At 40.4% G+C, this 18946-nt stretch overlaps 1 protein-coding gene across 1 annotated transcript in view; it reads right to left on the reverse strand.

Annotated features, from left to right (window-relative positions):
• The window catches only part of ABCB1 (ATP binding cassette subfamily B member 1), a 107228-nt gene that overhangs the window by 71826 nt on the left and 16456 nt on the right, over positions 1–18946 (reverse strand). The window contains exons 4-7 of the mRNA XM_080818360.1: positions 17122–17293; positions 4276–4327; positions 2113–2304; positions 1534–1705 (exon numbers count right to left, since the gene is read on the reverse strand). Coding sequence (XP_080674486.1) covers positions 1534–1705; positions 2113–2304; positions 4276–4327; positions 17122–17293 — 588 coding nt within the window. The remainder of the gene's footprint in view (positions 1–1533; positions 1706–2112; positions 2305–4275; positions 4328–17121; positions 17294–18946) is intronic.

The raw sequence follows: 18946 nt of genomic DNA on the forward strand, positions 1-18946 counted from the left end.
CACATAGATCAATGGAACAGAATAAAGACTCCAGAAATGGACCCTCAACTCTATGGCCAAGTAATCCTCAACAAAGCAGGAAAGAATATCCAATGGGAAAAAAAAAAGTCTCTTTAACAAACAGTGTTAGGAAAATTGGACAGCCATGTGCAGAAGAATGAAACTGGACCATTTTCTTATGTCACACACAAAAATAGACTCAAAATGGATGAAAGACCCAAATGTGAGACAGGGATCCTTCCAAATCCTCGATGAGAACACAGGCAGCAAACTGACCTTGGCTGCAGCAACTTCGTATTAGACATGTCTCTGGAGGCAAGGGAAACCAAAGCAAAAATGAAGTACTGGGACTTCATCAAGATAAAAAGCTTCTGCACAGTGAAGGAAAAAATCAACAAAACTAAAAGGGAGCCTCTGGAATGGGAGAAGACATTTACAAATGATATATCAGATAAAAGGCTAGTATCTGAATCTATAAAGAATTCATGAAAATAAACAACCAAAAAATAAATAATCCAGTTAAGACATGGACAAAAGACATGAAAAGATATTTTTCCAGAGAAGACATACAAGTGGCTAAAAGACACATGAAAAAATACTCAGCATCACTCATCATTAGGGAAATACAAGTCCAAAGCCACAATGAAAATACTACTGGACAGAAGGCCTAAAATTAACAACTCAGGAAACAATGGACATTGGCAAGGATGTGGAGAAAGGGGAACACTTTTGTGCCGTTGTGGGAGTGCAAACTGGTGCAACCACTCTGGAAAACAGTGTGGAGGTTCCTCAAAAAGTTAAAAATAGTACTATCCCATGACCCAGCAATTGTACTACTAAGTAGGTACCTGAAGGGTACAAAAATACTGATTCGAAGGGGCACATGCACCCCAATGTTTATAGCAGCACTATCAACAACAGCCTAATTATAAAGAGCCCAAATGTCCATCTACTGATGAATGGATAAAGAATTGGTGTGTTTGTGTGTGTGAGTGTATACATATATACATACACTGGAATATTACTCAACCACCAAAAAGAACAAAATCTTGCCATTTGCAATGACGTGGATAGAGCTAGAGTGTATTATGCTAAGAGAAATAAGTCAGTCAAAGAAAGACAAATATCATATGATTTCACTCATATATGGAATTTAAGAAACAAAATAAATAAATATAGGGGAAGGGAAGGAAAAATAAAAACAAAGAGGGAGACAAATCACAAGGGACTTCACTGTAGAGAACAAATTGAGAGTTGCTGGAGGGGAGGGGAGGGGAGGGAAGGACACACTAAATGGGTGATGGGCATTAATAAGGCCATTTGTGGTATAAGTGATAAATCACTAAATTCTACTCCTGAAACCAATACTACACTATATGTTAACTAACTTGAACTTAAATAAAAAAAATAATAAAATAAAACCAAGTATCAAGTATATAGTCTGGGTCACCATATGATATAAAGACAGCCTTCCACCATGGGGGGAGGTGTAGTGGGGACAGTATAAAATCTGGATTTACATGCTTTACTCACCTTTGCCCAGATAGCAGCTGACAGTCCAAGAACAGGACTGATGGCCAAGATCACAAGGGTTAGCTTCCAACCACGTGTAAATCCCACTATAAAACCGATGAAAAACGTTGCTATTGACTGAAAGAACATTCCAATTTTGTCACCAATTCCTTCATTGATTTTGGAGACATCACTAAAAGAACAGACAGCGTTAGAAGTAAACATGAGAATTGCGAATTAGAACTGAATCCATTTCGCTGTTGTGTTCTGAGCGTGGGGCAATTGGTTTCCATCCAGGATTTTGCTCAGAAACTTCCTCAGAAAACATCATGTTGTTGCTCTCCTGCACTGGTCTCAGATGACTTTCTGAGTCTGGCAGGTCTCCCTCATTCATTGCTAGTCGTGCAAATGCCCTCATGCCCTACCAGTGTGGTAGGGACCAAAGGATGTATGAGGCATGGTTGCTGCTCAGAAGGAATTCAGTCTCCTAATGACTTCTGAGTCATGCACTGATATCTCTGAACAGATCTGACAACCTCTCTTTTCATTTAAGGAGGAATAAGAACCGTGTCTGAGTTAAATGTAAGAGCGGGTACTTACTCTGTGAGCCGGGTGTTAAGCTCCCCCACGTCATGCACATCAAACCAGCCAATCTCCTGTCGCATGATAGCGTGAAAAAACTGTTTCCTAATCGTGAGTATCTGTCTTCCAGCAGCCAGGCACCAGAAGGACACCTGGATGTAAGCAGCCACCAGCACTCCAGCCCCGATCCCACTGTAATAATAGGCATACCTGCAAAGCAACGAGAACTCTCCACAGACACAGTTTTCCGATTACCACGGCTGTCCCCACAGACCACTCGTATGTATGTTTTCAGTCTATTAGCTGCCTTACCATCCTTAAATTAGAAAGGGTGGTGACAGGCAGAATTGGTGGGTGGCCTCCAACTGCATCTACACCAATAGAGTGGGGTTGTGGCTTCTGCTTTGGCTCAAACCCCAGCTCTTCACTTCACTGCTGTATTATCCCGGGCAAGTGGCTTGACCTTCCTAAAGCTCAGTCTTTTAATGTCTTATCTGCAGTGAAACGCAGGAAACAGTAGGAAGGCAGCAGTGCGTGCCATGCACTTCGGCCAGTGCTGGGCTTCAGAGGATATACCAGTTACTAGGAAAGGCTCGTGTAATGCCTTGAAGCATCAGAGCATTGAGTAAGACCTACCGCTATATTCCTGTCTACTTAGATTGCCTCGGGATGGGCTGATGGGCTCTTTGAGGTGTTTCTGCACTTTGGAGAATACAAAGAAGTGACAGAACCTGTCAGAAAGTGGAGCTCAGAGATGGAAATGGTCCCTTGGCCTTCTGGCAGAACACATAAGTCAAATAAAAAGTATTTTTTACATCATCTGCCCAACTAGCCTTTGTGAGTTACCCTAAAATGCTTAATGAATCAAGTAGCGTGCTTCCCAGTTTAAACTTGAACAATGAAAAATTTGGCCATCTTCTAAAACCAGACCCTTGATCATCTAGAAATGGTGAACTTATGTTTCTTTGCTTTGGAGTCTGTATTTTTTTTTTTAAAAAAAGCAAACAAGTCTTGCACCTTACTAAGAGAATTCATTTTCAGGTTAAAGACAAACATTCTGAAATGAAATACAGGATTCTAATATTCCTATCTTTACAAGTTCATTACTTGCCACCCTCCAATAAAAAGGCTGGTACGAGCCACACAGAAGTTATAAAAATGATTATGTAACAACATAATCATGGATATTACTATTCGTAACAGGGTGTTCAACCAGCAGGCATCTTGGTAAACACATCTCCCCCAAGTTATCCCTTGTGATTACAATGTATTTATCTGGGATGAGGTAATGAGAATACTAAATTATAGTTAATAGACAACTCAATAATTAATTATTATCCAAATGTTAAGCAACATAGAAAGAAATGGCTCAAAAGAAACCCCACTTAGCAAGCAGAATGCTTAAGAAGGAGTTAATGTATTCTAAATCATCAGTCCACATTAATTCAAACAAAATATATTTATATTTAAGTATTTGTAAGATTATCACAAGACACTTCCATCTCAATATAAAAAAATGCCTCTCCATAGGAATATTTTCGTCTCATCTTTCAAAATATGATCAAGAATCTCTATTTTCTTCAAATCTAACAGATCATTTACAGGATAATGTGGAATCATTACCTTCTGATTAATCAACTAGTACCTTTGGACATTTCTTATAAGCTGTTTTGGGGAACAAACTTAGAGATATATAAATCATTAACAAAAGCTTCCCAGAGTGAATGAAGGTCAAAGGGACTATATTTATTCTGGGATGTTTTAGTTCATTGTTTAGAATCTGATGCTGTATTAAAGAAAAAATTATGTTGACTGATCTCATCATATCTTGACTAAAAAAACCTAGGAAGCAAGCTAATAATTACAAAGTCATTGTAAACATGTGATTCTTAATTTAAGTACATTTTTAAAAAGCCACTTTGAACTCCATTAATTTCCCTGTTATGATATTCTATACTTACAGTGCATATATATATCTAACTTAGGCTTAACCTTGACTACAAAATTCATTCCTTAAAAAGTAAAAAAATTTACATTGTATCCTCCTAGAAAACTAACGATGGTATTATTCTTAAAAGTCTGATTCTTTATTATAATAAGGTAAAATTTCATGCTACAAAAATACAATGCTACAATTGGATACAGAAAAGCTTAACAATAGTAAGGAAAATGTCTATTTACGTGGTCATTTCCGCCTCCAGAGTGTTGACGAGAGGTGGCTTATTCGGAATACCTAGATCACCACAAAACAAACATATACCATTATGTCTCTTTGTTCTCCATTAAAAATAAGCATGTAAAAATGACTCAAACTTGTGTCACTTAATAATTTACACAAAAATAGGTCAAACTGATGTTCTAACTATGTGTAAGCCTCATGGCATCCATTCAGATTCTTCACTGCTGTCCACGGGCAACCACACACAGACTTAATTCAGTGAAGTTTATTTGCAAGAAGAAAACCACATTTATTAAGAAGCAGTGTGTCAGGGGCGCCTGGGTGGCTCAGTGGGTTAAGCCACTGCCTTCGGCTCGGGTCGTGATCTCAGGGTCCTGGGATCGAGCCCCGCATCGGGCTCTCTGCTCAGCAGGGAGCCTGCTTCCTCCTCTCTCTCTGCCTGCCTCTCTGCCTACTTGTGATCTCTCTCTGTCAAATAAATAAATAAAATCTTTAAAAAAAAAAAAAAAAAAAAAAAAAAAGAAGCAGTGTGTCAGCTGGAATACTGGCGTCCATGAATTAAAATATTTTATGAAATACTACTCTGAGATGACACAGAGAAAACTCTTTTCTAGGACCTCTATCCTGATAATTAAATGGCAGTGCATACTCGACATTAAAGCACTTAGCATTTAAATCTAACACTGCATTTTTCCAGCTTTTATTTTTATTTTTAAAAAACCCACAAAAGTTTATGTAATAAGCACCACTGAGCTCATCATGCAAGATTAGCAGATGTCATCATTTTTAGACAAGGTTCATTAAAACCTCAACACTGCCCACCCAACACCCCCCCCCAACACACACACTACTGTTCAATATTTTGGTATTTTTTCAGTTTCTTTTCTAGATGTATGTCTACTCACACGTAAATACACACATGCTTCTTTTAAAAGAAAAATCACAGCCCACAATCAGTGGCCAATTTTCTGTCAATCTGTGTGCATGAACGTGTATCTCCATATTTTCAAAGTTGTGTCTATTTCGGTTGTTTCCAATGTTTTACTGTTACAGGCAATGCTGTATTACACATACCCACACCAGTATATTATAGAGGAATGTATGGTGTATATTTTTATAGGATAAATTATCACAATCAAGGTTGCTGGGCCAATGGGGAAGCACACTTTAAATCCTATAGTCATTTCAAAAGTTAGGTCATGAGAGGGCCTCATTTAGAGGAGTCTGATTTTGACAGGCATGGGAAAGAGGAGGAAAAGATTTTCTGGCAAAGGGAGCAGTGAGGACAGAAGTCCACAGGATGTTTGAAAAGGGAGGAAGCCGATTTGGCTGGGGTGTGTTGTGGGGATGGGAGAAGGTGGGTATGTGGCTGGAAAGATCGTCTTGGCCCCACAGGTAACGTGTATCAAACTAGTAGTCACTCAGAAGTTTGAGCAGAAGAGGACATGATTACAGATGGGTCTGGGATGACTTACCTGCTAGAAATGCATAAGATTACCTGGACTAGAGAGAGATTGAACAATGTAAGCTATTACAGTGACATAAGCACAGAGGGTCTAAACGAGAACAGAAAAGAAGGAGAGTACCCATAAGATTCAGAGAGAGAGAAGTTACAGGTTCTAGCAACTGCTGTGCAAACAATCAAGACCTCAAGCCTAAGCAACTGGAGAGCGGTGGTATCACGGTGGGAAATAAGAACTCAGGGGGAAAAAAAAAAAAAGCAGATCTGGTCAGATGTGAGAAGATTACTGGTTCAGTTCTGAAGATTTGTATTCTGTGGTGTCTGGAACATTCAACTGAAGATGTCTAATAACTATTTAGACTCTAGAGTTCCCGTTCTGAAGAGAGCTCTGGTCTGAATGATTTAGGAGTCATGTGCTAGAGGCCATAGATAAATTCAGGAAAGAATAAGGAGAAGTGGGTGAGCAAGCACAGAACCCCAGGGAATTTACGTTTAGGGGTAATACAGAAAGTAAGAAAGTAATAGAAAGATGCACAGATGACGGCCCAAAGCACATAGCCCAGAACCTTTTTTGCTCTGTATTGCCTTCGGTAAGGCAAGAATACATGTGTCCGGGTGGATTTTTTAAATCGATTATGAGATTGCTTCTGCTCTGTATTTTCAAGGACAAAATATTAAATAGCTAGCTGGGTGAGGATTTTTCTCCACATGAGAAAAAGATCTCCACATAAGATCTTCTAAGACAGGAGTCTTAGAAGTTCTCTCATTAGGGATTTTCAATCTTTTCTATCTAGTCAGCAAATGCTTCTAATTGGTATTCATTGTTGCTAGCGTGTATTAATACCAAAGCAAGACAAACTTTCAAATCTAACTCTAAATCTGTCTATTCATTGCTGCTACCAGTTATCTCAATTCTAGAGGTAAGGAACAAAGAGAATTTAAACAAATGGTGGCTTCTAGGTCCATAGTCACTTTAGACTGCTCGAAAAGCAAGAAATTATGTTAAAGGTCAAAATTGACTCCTTCATGTTTTTGTACAACACATACATACACTCACACACGTGTATGTATAATATCATAAAATAAACTTATGTATGTAAATATGTATCTCTCATATACGAATATATGTATATGTGTATGTATATACATACAGAAATGTAGTCATCAGACTCTAACTTCAGCACCAAGTGCCTTCTACTTGTGCTTCAGTTGCATCAAACTGTGCTGGGTCAGAATAACAACGAGGCATCCAAATCATCTGACAGAGATAATTGCTACTGACCAATGAAATAACAATGTTACATTCTCTGGACTCCCTCCAACCAACTTTTATTTTCCTCCAATCAAATCTTATTAAAAGTGCTCTGGCCCAGAGATTTTCCCTGCCTCTATGAGCTTCTCACAAAATGCTCATCCTTAGTTAGGCATGCCTTCACAAAGTCAAAACTTTAAAAAGATTTTGGAGAGAGCGTAAGTGGAGGGATGGGCAGAGGGAGAGAATCTTCAAGTGGACACCCCACTGAGTGCAGAGCCTGACATGAGATTGGATCCCACAATCCTGAGATCAGGACCCAAGCCAAAACCAAGAGCTGGACGCTCAAGTGACTGAGCCACCCACGTGCTTCACAAAATCAAAACTTTCAAGCTGAAATGACCGGAGAGATCATACAGTCCAGTTACTTTTTACTTGTATGGATCTCAAGGGTTACTGCCCAATCCAATTATAAGGAAGAATGCTTAAATAGTATTCAAAAATTAATACTGTTTTTCAGTAGGAAAAGCCAGAAACTCTCTATATAACGTGTGTGTGTGTGTGTGTGTGTGTGTACACACCTAACAATATCAACCAAATAATGAGTACAGGAAAGCCAAAGATTTAAGTACACCTTTTGTTTTAATAAAATACTTGCTTAGACTCTTGACCACTTTCTCCTCCTATGGCTTCCAGAACCTCCTTCTCCTGGTTCCTCCATGACTGTGATCCTTTCTACTGTCATTCACTGATTTCTCATGTTCTCCCTCTCCCTACAAGCTGGTGTTTCCCAGACCTCCACGCACACTCCCAGGGTGACCTCAACCACTTCCACAGCTGTAGGGATTCCCGTATCTGGACGGGAGCTATTCAAATCCTCTCCTTCCTCAGGGTCAGTGCTCTGGTTCAGGGACCCATCATCCCATTCCTCTACTCTAATAAGAGATCCTAACTTGTTTTTCTACTCAATCAGGTCTTCACATTATTATCAGATTTTATTTTTGCCAACAAAAATATAACCATGCTGGGGCACCTGGGTGGCTCAGTCGGTTAAGTGTCTGACTCTTGATTTGGGCTCAGGTCATGATCGCAGGGTTGTGGGGCTGACCACTGCATTAGGCCCCACAATGGGTGTGGAGTCTACTTGAGATGCTCTCCCTCCCTCTCCCTCTGTCCCTACCTCCCCCATGCTCTCGCTCTGTCAAATAAATATATATAGCTTCCATGAATAGCCTTCAATGACAGTCACTGCATCAAGGATAAAGTCCAAGATCCGTAACATGTCATATTAACCTTGTCACAATATATCTGACAGGATAACATTTTTGAAAGGTCAATGATGATTTTCCAAACATTTTCTTTACCCCTACACCTTTTTCATTTCGGCACTAGGGCACCGTGCAGTCACTCTCTGGAGGGAGGTTTGTTGCAGCATTAAAAAAATAATAATAATGTCTGAGTTTGTTCTTGGTTTCTCTGTTCCTGAAGCATTTGTCCTTGGGGACTGGAGAGTACACAGACCATGACAAAGTATTTTGATTAAATGTCATTGGGCTGAGCTCCACCCTTTTATTTTTTTTTTAATTATTTAATTTTTTATTTGACAGAGAGAGAAATCACAAGTAGGCAGAGAGGCAGGCAGATAGGAAGGGAGAAGCAGGCTCCCTGCTGAGCAGAGAGCCCGATGTGGGGCTCGATCCCAGGACCCTGGGATCATGACCTGAGCCGAAGGCAGAGGCTTAACCCACTGAGCCACCCAGGTGCCCCTGAGCTCCACCCTTTTAGACTGAAGAATATTTTCTACACCCTGAGATTCAGCCGAGAAGTGATGACAACTTTCTTCCTCCAAGCTTCTATTCATTCTCCTTTCTCTACCAGTAATGCCTTTTACCACATTTTTTCCCCTTCTGATAACGATTCCTTCTCCATGAATACATTCAAATAAGATCGTGTCTCAAATGGCTTACCCCTAGTAGAGTGACTCACCTTGTCAGAGAACTCCAGAGTAACCGACACATGACTCAGTTTACTAAGTCAATGCTAGAACTATGGGGATCGATATCTATCTCCGCCTCCCATGCCCAGTGGCATGGCCCCTGCATAAATGGACTCCCTCAGTCTTCTTTGTCTCCTCAGTACCCTGCTCTACCTGCTGTAACCTAGCTTGTCCCAAAGTTTACAAGTGGTTTCACAAAGCCACCACATATGCAGACTGCGCAAAATATTCCATCCAATCGTTCTATTTTGTATATAAGTGCCTCATATAAGATTAAAAAGATAGACTAAACCAGTACCTTACTACCCAAGCAAGTCTTCAAAGAAACCACAACTGAGTAGTGCCCACCACCATGACCAAAGACTCTATGCTATTTAAGGATCATACTACATTGCATTTTTATCTGACACAAATATCTCAGTATGTTTCATAATTTTACCTACTGAACACTTAAGAACAGTATGAATAAAAGTATGAGACATAAATACGTTTTGCAATTTTCCTAAGGGAAAAGGAAAGTGTATTATAAGAGTGATTTTCAGAACCCATCTGCCACAGAGCTTTCATGTTAGACACTATTTCAGACACCAGGGACACAACCTAGCATGAGAAATCCATTTTGTTCTAATCTTATTGGATTTCTGCACAAACAGGAAATGCTTTTCCTTTCAGGCCCAAACCTCCAATGCTGAAATTTCTAAGATAGTTTTTCCCAGGAACTTCCTCTCTCCCTGCCCCCGATGCCTTTCTTCCCACTTGACAAGCTGTAATAAACAAGTAATCCAATAAATCCACAAGATAATTTTTAAGTAATAAATCTTGTTGAGACAAGCAGTAATGCTATAGTGACTTTCAGGTGGGTGAGAGACAAAAGGTCTTTCTGAGGGAGAAGTGAAAGTTAAGAAGCCCTTACAGAGAGATGGGCAGTTTCTGCAACACCCCAAGCCAGGAAGAAAAAGGGAACACTCAGAGAACAGAGAGAAGGCTGCTGTGGGTGGGGTAAGCAACGAGACTGATGGGCAGGAGGGGGCAAGGTCATGTGAGCCATACTGGCCAGTGAAAGGAGTTTCTATTTATTCCATGCAACAGAATACCACTGGGAAAGCTGTGACCTGACTTGGGTTTGTAAAAGCTCACAGCGACAGCTTGTGAAGAACTGGATGCAGCTGGGCAAAGTGGAGTTAGGAAGTTAGAGTCACATCGGCAGCGACGAGGATGGCTCCGCGCACAGGTTGCAGCCAGAGATATTTCTGGTGGGCTCTATGTGGAGTGAGCTCAGCACTGTGGCGGATAGTAGCAGAGCAGACAATTAGCAGAGATCCTGGCTCTGAGCTCCCCTCCCACCTCTTTCAACCAAGGAAGGCTCTCCATGAAGAAGACGTTCCATGAGATGTTCCATGAGAGACATTATATATCCAGTGGTGGTGGGGGGCAGTGTGATTAGATGAGCCACAAGGAGCATTCTAGCTCAAGAACACTAGGAGCCCAGTCCTTCCAGTCTTCCTGTGCAGGAAGCTCCATCAACCACATGCAAGCACAATTTGGGCCTTTTACCTAGATGATCAATCCCTCCAGCACTGGCCCAGGCTAGAGCCTGCCGCTCAGTGAGGCTGGGCTTAGTGCAGGAGACAAGTGACTCCAGGAGCCACACTCTCCTCAGGTGTGCTTTCTTCACACCCCTGGCCTGAAGAGCTACATCTCATGGCTGCCTTGCCTGACATACCTGTAAGCAAATGTACAGGATGTCATCGTAGAGAAAACACCAAGTGAAAAATTGTCTACCATAATTTTTGGCAGAGTTTGAAACCACCAGTAGTAGAGTTGACAAAATATCAGACTAAAAGGTAGCTCTGAAAACTGGCAAGCAATTCCATTGTATTTACATGGCTTCAACTTCCTTGGTCTTGCCTTCTATAGCTATAAAATTATGGGTTTGGGCCAAGTTCTAGGTCTCTTTTTGCCTACGAAATCCCATGATTCAATCTTTCATTAGGTTCATTCCATTTTTTAAGGGTCTGAAATAGGTCAAATATCATCTACATGTCTTTTTTTATGTTGTCTTTACTATAAATTATAGAGATGACATGGTAGCTAATGCTTGAAAAGCATTCTCCTAATAATAACAAAAAAAAAAACGGCTACATTCTACTACTATTCTAGAAATACTAGCCATAGTATTTTTTTTAACATTAACACAAACTTCAAAAAATGCCACACTGAAAGTATACTTCCAAATATATTATCAATATTGGATACTTAAGTTTCCAGAAATTGAGCTCTAAAAATTTTTCTAGTGAAATGGTTAGGGGCAGAGGAAAGCCTTGAGCAAATGCAAGAAAATAGATCCATTATGGAAATTTTTATGAAATACTTAGAATTCAAATATTATCTGTATCATTCTACTTTGGAGCATACAAAATGCTGGCCTTGAGGGCATACAGGGCAATGTTTTCTTTGTGTACGTCAAAGTCTTGAAACACAAACTCAAGGTCTGTACATGATTTATTCACTCATAGTTAAAGCAGCAAAATACAGATGATGTGAGGATAATTTTACAGATAGTTTTCATGTTCCTCACGAGTTTTAGAGCAGAGGAATGGAAATGATAAATAAAATGATAAATATGAAAGTAAGCTCTTTCCACATTTCCCCTTTTTGTCTGAATTATGAAATTATATTAGATTTTGAGTGACTCACATTTTCTCCATTCCTTGGCCACCAGTGTGGAGGAGACAAAATAGAAACAACCATAGTATAGTTATGGAGAAAGAAAAGAGCCACCGTTGTGGGTGTATCATAAATGGAAGCATTAGAGACAATAAGTAATCAAGTGTGTATTGAACGAGTACCTCTGGCTGATAACCACCACAAGGCATGGAAAATACCCTCCACATCCCTTAATTTCTGGATCAGCATGTTATCTTTAGCATTTTCCTTTCTGCGTGTCCCTCTGTCTCCTCCAGTGCATGGGCTTGGGACCAGTCTGCCTGGGCTCGAATCCTCATTACCATCTCTATGACCAGAGGCAATTTAAATTTACTCAACCCTCTGGACCCCTTTCCTAATCTGTCAAGAATAAAGGATACAATACATGTAATGTACTAAGAAGAGCACCCACACATCTTAAATGCTCAGTAAACGTTAGTTTTAGTTATTGCAAATGATGGAGTCTTTTCTCAAGGCTTAAGGCTCTCACTCTTTCTACGTTTCTCTACATCCTATCCCGGGAGATTTAACATCCCTTCCACTCAAATACTGTCAACTCTCTAGTCCTTTTCTGAAGGCCAAGATTCAGTCTTATCTCTTCAACTGCCTGGCTGTCATTTACAGTTGTACCCAACCTGTCACTTTCAACACATGTCTAAAATCACAATCGTCTTTATCTGGGCATTTCCAGAAAGTTGACAGCCTCCTGAGGAAGATGAGAACTCACGGAATATCACAGAAATTCAGCAGTGGTTAAGTTTTGTTCAGCAAAGTTGTACAACAAGACCAGAGAGTTCCCCAGGCCTGAATCATCAGAGATTTTCAGGCAAAGGCAAATTCTAAAAACAAGATAAAGACAGATGGGAGTAGGGTGTCAAGAAATCAGGTCCACAACAAAAAGAGCAGGACAAAGGCCCATGTCTGATTATCAGGACAAGACATCAGCAGAAAAGAAAGACCTCTTGCAGGGGTTTACTGTAACAGCAGAGAAGCATCTGCTCACTTTAAGTTTTTAGAGCTGTCTGGTTAAATCCAATGTTTACTGTAAAACTCTCAGGCTTTAAAAGCCTTAGCAAATCCAAGTCTCCTCTACATAAGGAATACTTCTTGTCCAACAAGGAGGTTCTGGTCCTTAGTCTACCCCCATGGAGAGGTAATGAGGTTTTACAGTGGGAGGGCAAAAGAAGAAAGGTCAGAGTGTCAGGGTCCTGGGAGTCCAGCAGACTGGCTCTGCCTCCAGAAACATCAGGGAGCTCATTTGCTCTCATCTCTAGGCCCAGCATCAAAGCCTTTGAGGCCGTCCCCACAAATGATTTGATATCTGGAAAAGGCAATCTTCAGACAAGCAGGTGAGCAACAGGGAACTGAGTGTCCCTGACTAAAAATTGCAGTAGAGATTGCACACTGCTTTTGGAAACACATGGAAGGATATATAGCAGGGCAGTGGCAATAGGGGTGGTGCTGAGAGAAGGATATTAACTTATTTTTTCCTCAATATTTATTTTAGAGGAATTTCACTTGTTACATAGAACATGTTTATTTTGTGCAGGAGAGAGGTACGATGCTGATCAAGTCTGGTTATCACCTCCTCTTGGACCCCTCCCACAATTCCTATATATGGAGTCAGGTGTCCTCCTTTCCCAGGTATTTTGTATATCTCTGTATCACAGCACTAATACCCACATTTGTGGGTTCATGCATTCATTCCTCCCACTCCACTAAGTCTCTTGAGGGGTGGGAATGAATACTTAGGACATGTACTGTGCCTGGCATATGGAACAGTTCAGCACAAATTTACAGACTGAACAATTGAAGATAATAACCCCCCATTCAGTGCCCGACCTCAGGGACTAGTGATCCTTTACTGGAAAGAGTCAGAAGGTAAATACTTTAGGCTTTGGAGACCATATGGTCTCTGTCACAACAATTCTACTGCACCAAAGGGGTGTGAAAGAAGCCACCAAAAATATGCAAATGAATGGGCATAGCTGTATTCTACTAAAATTTTCTTTGCAGATACTGAAATTTCAATTTTATATAATTATCCTGTATCACAAAATATGATTCTTCTTTTCTTTTTTCCCCCCAATGATTTAAAAATAGAAAACCATCCTTTAGCTCACAAGCAGTACAAAATTAGGAAACAGGGGTGCCTGGGTGGCTCAGTGGGTTAAGCCTCTGCCTTTGGCTCAGGTCATGATCTCAGGGTCCTGGGATCGAGCCCCGCATCGGGCTCTCTGCTCAGCAGGGAGCTTGCTTCCCTCTCTCTCTCTCTCTTTCTCTCTCTCTGCCTGCCTCTCTGCCTACTTGTGATCTCTGTCAAATAAATAAATAAAATCTTTAAAAAAAAATTAGGCAACAGTCCAGATTTGACCCCTGGGCCATCGTTTGAGGACCCTGCCTTCTCAGAAAGGCATGGCTAGGGGTTCACAGTTACTAAGGAAATGCTGCTGAAATGTACAATTATCCACATCTCTAACAGGGACTGAGTAACTCTAGGTATGTCTCAAGCTTTCAACAATATAAAAATTAAGTGTCACAGAGTTCTGTAAAGATGAAATGATATAAAGAACCACATCATCATTGCAAGTTATGTAGGTTTTCTGTGAAGAACATGGAAGCATGAGTTTACTGATGACATGACCATGGTAATGACCATTTACTGAGTGCTTTTTATGAACTAAGCCCTGTTCTTTAAGCCTTAAATGATGAATCCATTTAATTTTCACAACCACTCCATGAAATATGTTCTACATAGAAATATGTTCTATGTAAAAGAACACAAAAAAGTCAACATTTTTATAGACAAGGAAATTAGAGTATGAACAAATCCCCCAAAGCTCAAAACTAAAAAATGGTGAAGGTAGGGGGGCTTATGGCCAGGCAGTCCAACTCCAGAGCCTGCTTCCAAATAGTTAAATATGGTACCTCCTAAGAGCCTGATAGAAGCACAGTTCAAAGCTTTCCCAATATTAGAAGAGTGAGCTAAAGGGAGAGTACAGGCAAGGAATGCAATGTCAACTACAACCCCAGCTGGAAACCACATGTTGCAGGCATCTATGAAGGAGCCTGCTGTGACCAGCCCATGCAGCCATTCTCCAGTCTGGGAGACTGATCAGTAGGCAGATACACAGGCCTCTCAGGGAGCTAGTCTCTGCACCTGGACCACTGTCTGGGAACTTATGCATGCTTATTAGATAAATAAGTCTGACTACTGTTCATCTCAACATATCTGCAGGAGGTAGACATAGTCATGATTAGTACTCCCACTTAAAGAAATCTATTGTTTTTTCATAAAGTAAGAGATAATATCTGGGTAATGGAAATATAGTGTATAAAAATCTTGGGGCGCCTGGGTGGCTCAGTGGGTTAAAGCCTCTGCCTTCGGCTCAGTTCATGGTCTCAGGGTCCTGGGATTGAGTCCCACGTCGGGCTCTCTGCTCAGTGGGGAGCCTGCTTCCTCCTCTCTCTCTGCCTGCCTCTCTGCCTACTTGTGATCTTTCTCTGTGTGTCAAATAAATAAATAAAACCTTTTAAAAAAATCTTAATGCAGTTTTTAAAAAAAAGACCACTGGACATTACAGTAGTTGAGAATCAGCATGGGCACAGATGGGGGCATCTGGGTGGCTCAGTGCGTTAAGTGTCTGCCTTCAGCTCAGGTTATGATCTCAGGGTCCTGGGATCGAGTCCCACATTGGAACTGCTCAGCGGGGAATCTGCTTCTCCCTCTACCCTCCTCTTGTATGCTCTCTCTCTCTGTCAAAAAAATAAATAAATAAAATAGGCACAGATGTACACGTAAGATCTGCTGGGCTACCAGAGTACTAAAGATTTGATTCTTCCACTGTAATGTGTTAGGAGAACTAACTCCAAAGAATATTGCCAGATACAGCATGCAGAGGAACCAATAAACCTAGCACTGTGAACTTCCTTTGTGTGAATGGTATAAAAGAAATGGGCCAATTCCAAGGTGGTACATCTTCTGGCAGCTCCTTCTGAATGCCATAAAGGGACATAATAAATACACAGGAATTTTACATAGCTCAAACATACTCTAAAATTTTCTGGCCCAACTCCTATCTGCATTCACAGAACTCAAGTAAGCCAGCCTCAAGGTAAACAATGCATTCTTCAGAATTACAAAAATGGGGTTCCTAGGACCACTGACAGGTATCAAAGGATCTATGAATACCCCAAATCAGTATGAATATTTATATGCACATTTTTGGGGAAAAGATTCATAACATTCATCAGAGACTAAAAATTGAAAAAGCTATGTGAATATCCACGTATTGTCAAATGTATTCTCAAACAGACATTTTCAAAAGCTCTACCACTTGAGCACACACACCAGGTTGTAAGTCTTTGGGAAGTTGAGTTTATATCAATCTAGGCTTGACCAAAGGTGACTTGAGAGCTCAGAGATATCAACCAGTTCCTCCTCGGTCAACTGTGAATGTGAGAGTGTGTATGGCACCAAATCTTTTCAATGGTTCAGTCTCTTTCCTGCTCTCCTGGAAGACTGTTTTAGATCTCCTTCCTTTATCAGCCAAGTGTCTCACTTCTCACTTCACTGAGAAAATTGAAGTAATCCCAAGAAAACTTCCACAAATTCTCACTTCTTCCTCAAGTCAGCTCTGGGCGCTGGCACTCACATGCTCTCCATTTCCACCCATTATAGTGGATAAGTTTATCCGTGCTTCTACTAAAGCAAGTATTTCCTTTGGGGCATTATATTCCATCCTTTGTCAAGGACATCATGCAAACAACTCTCTTCCTCAGTCTCAAAGCATCATTTTTTTCTCTATCTTTTGGATCATTTCCACTAGCATACAAACAAGCTATTACTTCCACCCTAACACACACACACACACACACACACACACACACACACACAAACTTCTCTTGGTCATATTTCTCCAAGGAGCCCAACCTGTGACAATACCCAAAGTTAAGTTTCTGGTATTTACTGTCCAAACCTACTGTCTTTCTTGATAGTAACTTCATCCAGTCTATTCTGCTTCTCAGGCTACACATTTTAGAATCATCCTGGACTCTGATCTCTGACACCCATATCTATCATGTCAGAGAATCTCATGACTGATTCCTACTTACCATCTGATATCTAGATTAGGAGGGTTTTTTTTTTTTAACTCTTCCTGAAGCTTCCTGGGATTTTTCTGACTTAACAGAGCTATCTGTTTCTACATATCTCTGCCAGCACTTTCAATGTGGATTCTGATGCTTGTGAATATTATCTTCTCAAACTACCAATTACCAATTGGTACCAACTACTAATAGGAACTATAGCTCAGATCCCTCCATCTTCCACACAAGAAAACCCACTAGTGTATTTACTAAGAGCTAAACATCGCTTTTAAGTGAGAGATTTTTAAGTTCCCAATAAAATCAGTGCTGCAAATAATACTTACTTCCATTAGCTGCGTTTATTAAAGTTTTGTTTCCTGGAATCCCTGCATTTGCAAAGCTATCAGTCATGTCTCCGAACACCAGCATCATGAGGGGGAGTGCAGCTCCATGGATGATGGCAGCCATTGTCCCCACCAACATATACAACTTATCAAGCCAATTTGAGTAGCGAAACTAAAAAAAAAAAAAAAGGAAATGTAAAGAAGAGGAACAATTAACACAGTTTTATGGATCGTTTGCTCTACGTTCCAAATACATCCAAAATCCTAACATTTCTCATTTCTAACAATCCTAACAATCTCATTTCTACTACTACGACCATCCTAGTCCAACCTAAACAATTATAATAGCCCAATTATAAATGGGCATTTGACTCTTCTGTTGAGTTCTGACCTACTTCTTCATATTGGACTCAGTTTGTCTTCTTTTCTTATATATGAGGTTTGATGAGAGAGATGGGACATTCTGGAAAAATTCTAAACATCTTTAAAGGTACAACTATAAAAATATGTATTTGTTGTTCTGATTTCCAAGGGTAGAAACCACTTTTCATCTCAATTTTTTTTTTAACCAAGTCTTGACTGTCAGAGTCCCCTCTGAGGCCACCACTAAGGAAGTATTTTGCTGCTTTATGAAAATTGCTTGAGTAAAAGATCTACCGCATAATGAAATTAGCATGAAGGTAAAATTATCTGAATGCAATCAGGCCTCAATAGTAAGAAGGAAGGAGAAAGGAAGAATCAGTTATATGCATGCTTCCCAAAAAGAGATTTCCTTAAAAGGTAGAATATGGCCATAATGCCTAACCAATGTAGATGTGCATAATCTCTTTAATAATAGGCAGGCCAAAAGTAAAGACAGACTTCTCTGGATCCAGAAAGTGATGAGAACAGACAGTAAGGGGAATGGGCTCAAGGCTCTGCAGCAGTCCACTTGAGAAGAAATCAATACTTCTGCCATATTATTCAAGGAACTAGTTAAGGACTGAAAGACAACCAAATGAAAGAAAACAGACAGATGAAGCATTCTGTGGGGGTTTGTGGATAAACCCCAATGCAGGGGACTGTCCTGTGGATGCATGAGGTAGAGTCAGCAGGTTTGTAATCTAGGGAGGAAAGTGGATTAAAAAAGAATCATAGGTCTAGGCAGGGAACCTAAACCAAAGCAAAGGTCAAGATCAGGCAACATAAAAGACACATCAGCAGAAAGATTTGAGACAAGGAGACAGAAGCCAATCTTAAAGTTAGCTAAAAAGGAACTTACAGTAGTAACAACTAGGAATAAGTACAGAATTGACAAGTGGAGAAATAAAGAGCAGAACAGTTCTTGGCAGTAGTGACTGGCAGTTCATGAAGTAGGAAAGCATTAGTAAAGCTGAGCTTTAAAATTAGCAAAAATTCAGGGTGCCTAGGTGGATTGGTTAAGTGTTCAACTCTTGGTTTCGGCTCAGATCATGATCTCAGGGTCGTGAGATCAAGCCCCGTGTCAGACTCCGTGCTCAGTGTGGAGTCTGTTTGAAGATTCACTCCCTCTGCCTCTCCCACACATTTTCTCTCTCTTTCAAATAAATAAATAAATAAATATTTTTTTAAAAATTAGCAAAAATTCAAGTTTGGTGGAAGAATATCTAATATATACTTAGGTCTTTGCATTCAAACTTTTTCTAGGGGCACCTGGGTGACTCAGTCAGTTAAGCATTTGACTCTTGGTTTCAGATCAGGTCGTGATCTCATGGGTTTTGAGACTGAGCCCCGCATTGCATGAAGATTCTCAACCTCTACCCCAAAAGGGGCAGAGCACAAAGGCCTCTCTCTTTCTCTCTCTCTC

The sequence above is a fragment of the Martes martes genome (assembly GCF_963455335.1).
Source record: "Martes martes genome assembly, chromosome: 11".
Classification (NCBI taxonomy): domain Eukaryota; kingdom Metazoa; phylum Chordata; class Mammalia; order Carnivora; family Mustelidae; genus Martes; species Martes martes.